At 47.0% G+C, this 2,858-nt stretch overlaps 1 protein-coding gene across 3 annotated transcripts in view; it reads right to left on the reverse strand.

Annotated features, from left to right (window-relative positions):
- Positions 1 to 1,027, reverse strand: part of ctnna2 (catenin (cadherin-associated protein), alpha 2) — a gene marked incomplete at both ends in the record, with an annotated part of 330,311 nt that extends 329,284 nt beyond the window's left edge. For all 3 annotated transcript variants that reach the window (XM_084454220.1, XM_084454221.1, XM_084454219.1), the window contains one exon: positions 926 to 1,027. In XM_084454220.1, coding sequence (XP_084310346.1) covers positions 926 to 1,027 — 102 coding nt within the window. The remainder of the gene's footprint in view (positions 1 to 925) is intronic.
- Between the last annotated feature and the right edge of the window lie 1,831 nt (positions 1,028 to 2,858).

The raw sequence follows: 2,858 nt of genomic DNA on the forward strand, positions 1-2,858 counted from the left end.
ACGACTCAAACCTTAGCAGTGAATGTATTTAAGTGCATGTGAAGAACACGGCGTAGCGGGGAGTTCTTTCTCTCTGCTAACGCTGACCCGTGGTCATTCTACTCTCTGCTCTAGTTCTACTTTCTCATGTGACCAGGATGTCAAAAGCTAAACGCGAAGGCAGAACAGTCTACAGATCATAAGCCACACACAAACAAAGGCTACAAAACAATAATTCTATATATTTCTCCCATTCTTTTTCTCTTCAGTCTGAGAATTAAGGATTTTAAAAAAATCAATTTCCTAGACTCAATCTCACACTCTGAAGGCTGCTTCTGTTTGGTTGAAGGGTCTTTGTTTGTTGGTCCAGCCATCAAAACGGCTGCGAATAAAAACGGTAAACAGAAGACAGAGAAGGAAACCAAACAGGGCAGAGCAGAGCGAGCCAAAAAAAAACTCCAGTCGATAGTTTACAACTCTCGAGGGGGATGAGTAAACAGGCCTGCGGAGAGGCAAGTCCAGATCAGTGAATACGCAGGTCGGGCTCTTCCTAATCTAATATATCTAATCTAAAACCCCCAATGAATAGGTCGGCCACTACCTGTCCTGGGGCGGGCCTGTCAAGCGGTCCTGGAGCAATGGATGGTTGCCAAGGATACCTCATTGTGAAAGCGCTCTGTGGACACAGACAATTGCCTGGCTCAGCGATACGCTGGGCTTATCCAATAAGACTCTGCCCCCTACGCTCCTACGGAACACAGCATACCGCTTCTCCAGTCAGCAAACACAACTGGCAGCCAGGCCCTGTTTTCGTAGCCATAAGCCTTGAACATACAAATGGGTCGGAGCGGTCGGGAGCCCCGGGTTCCCAAGAAGTGACACGGCCAGAAACGAGAGACACGCGGCCGTGTCCTAACATGGTTTGCGTTTCTACGGGGTCTCCTACCTGTGTGACCAGGGGCTCCAGCAGCCTCTCCACAGTCAGGGTGCGTATCTCCAGGCTCTTGGGGTCCCACTTCAGCAGGATGGGAGAAGTGGCGGTCGTCATACTTCCTGGTGGAAGGAGAAACACAGGAAAGGGGAAAGGTTACGAGGACGTACGCGCGCGGCACCGAAACGCACGCTACAGGAGTTCCCTGAGGTCAAGGTGGTTATAATAAGGCTAAGGGGACATTTTTATAAACGTTTATATCACTTATTTCATAACGGTATTCATCTGAATGGGTAAACACATCTGTGAAGGCAGCAACAATGTGGGGACAACAAACAGTAAATGTTTGCTCATTACTCAATAAATAAATAAAACGCTGACAGCTTAATAATTCTTCCCGGGGGAAAAATTTTTGGCAGGACTGAGAGGAGAAGAGAAAGGAAATAAAGTACTCCAGGCCATATGCTGAGAGCTTCATCTTCCAGCCCAGAATGAGTTTTGAGGAATCAGCCATGCGTGTCTCCTTTCCCCTCAAACTGGCTACTTCATGCCCCATTAACAGGACTTCAGAAGAGGAATTAGAGGGCGTTAAACTTAATCGAGGAACTTTAAACTTTAATGTCTCCCGTCACTGCGGTAGCTACATAAAATAATATCACCATAGGACCTAGTAGTTTCTGGAAGGAGAACTGCTTCCAGGAAACTGCCATCAGCTGAATGTTTGGGCTTTAGCCCAGCAGTAGCAGTACGTCAAATATTGATAAGAGTTTTTTTTTCCCCCTTTGTTGGTGATTGTTGTTTGAAGGCCCACACAGCAGCAGCTTTTACTTTCACAGCCTTAATTCACAGAACAGTATCCGGACTATCTTTCTCTCTTTTCTCTTCTTTACAGCCAAATGTAGCATCTTTGACAGTCCACAGTTTGGAAATAAACCATAACCTTTTTTGAATTTGAAATCTTTATTCCAGATGTTTTCAAACGGGTAACCCAGGTCAAATAGACTAAAATCAGCACTGATACTTCGGGTGCGATGGATATAGCTGACCCGGGACAATGACACCAATGGAACCGTCCAAAAGGAGCAATGTCTGAGTCTGGTCAAGCGCACCTGAGATACATTCAATTCACTGTGCATTTGACCCAGTCTGGACACAGACCCAGTAACCGTCACTCCTCAGCCTCATACAACCTGATATAAGTTACCAGCTGCCTCCACCAACAAGCACCTTTATAATGGGGAGTGGAGGCCTCTTTCCTAGAGGTTCCTAATGAGTTATGGTAAATGCTCGACAAAAAAACAACCTTGAATTAGATTCGGGGACACCATGCACCTTTTGGCTCCTTTTTTCAGCTGATTGTCGTTCAGCTGAGCGTTTGCCTAGATTTCGCCCTTTTTTTCTTTCGGGACCTGGGTCCCTGATTGCTCACAGTCACAACATATGCTAAGTTTGAGCAGTGGCTTTGAACATACAGGTAGGCTGCAATAATAGCATGAAGAGATCTGATTGTGGGCAGTGGTTCAACTAACCACAGTATGAGAGAGAGAGAGAGAGAGGGGGGGGGGGGAGGGAGAGAGAGAGAGAGAGAGGGGGGGGGGGAGAGAGAGAGAGAGAGAGAGAGCGGAGAGAGAGAGAGAGAGAGAGAGAGATGTATAAAGGAAAAACAACAGGCATGTGGCTAAACGAACTGGAGATGAAGCCATTGGAGTGATTGCCATTGAGAGCACTTATCTGGATATAACCTGCACCGAATGAAGCCGGCCACTCAATTACGGTACCCTAACTCCTGGATGAAATGGGGCTGGACTGCTACACACTGCCACGCTTCTCTCACACACACATACACACACACACACACACACACACACACACACGCGCAGGGTGGCAGGCTCATTTCAACTCGTTATGTTTGTCTAAATGGGCCCCTTTGCTATTGTCTCAGGCCTCT

The sequence above is a fragment of the Borostomias antarcticus genome (genome assembly GCF_949987555.1).
Source record: "Borostomias antarcticus genome assembly, chromosome: 20".
Lineage (NCBI taxonomy): Eukaryota > Metazoa > Chordata > Actinopteri > Stomiiformes > Stomiidae > Borostomias > Borostomias antarcticus.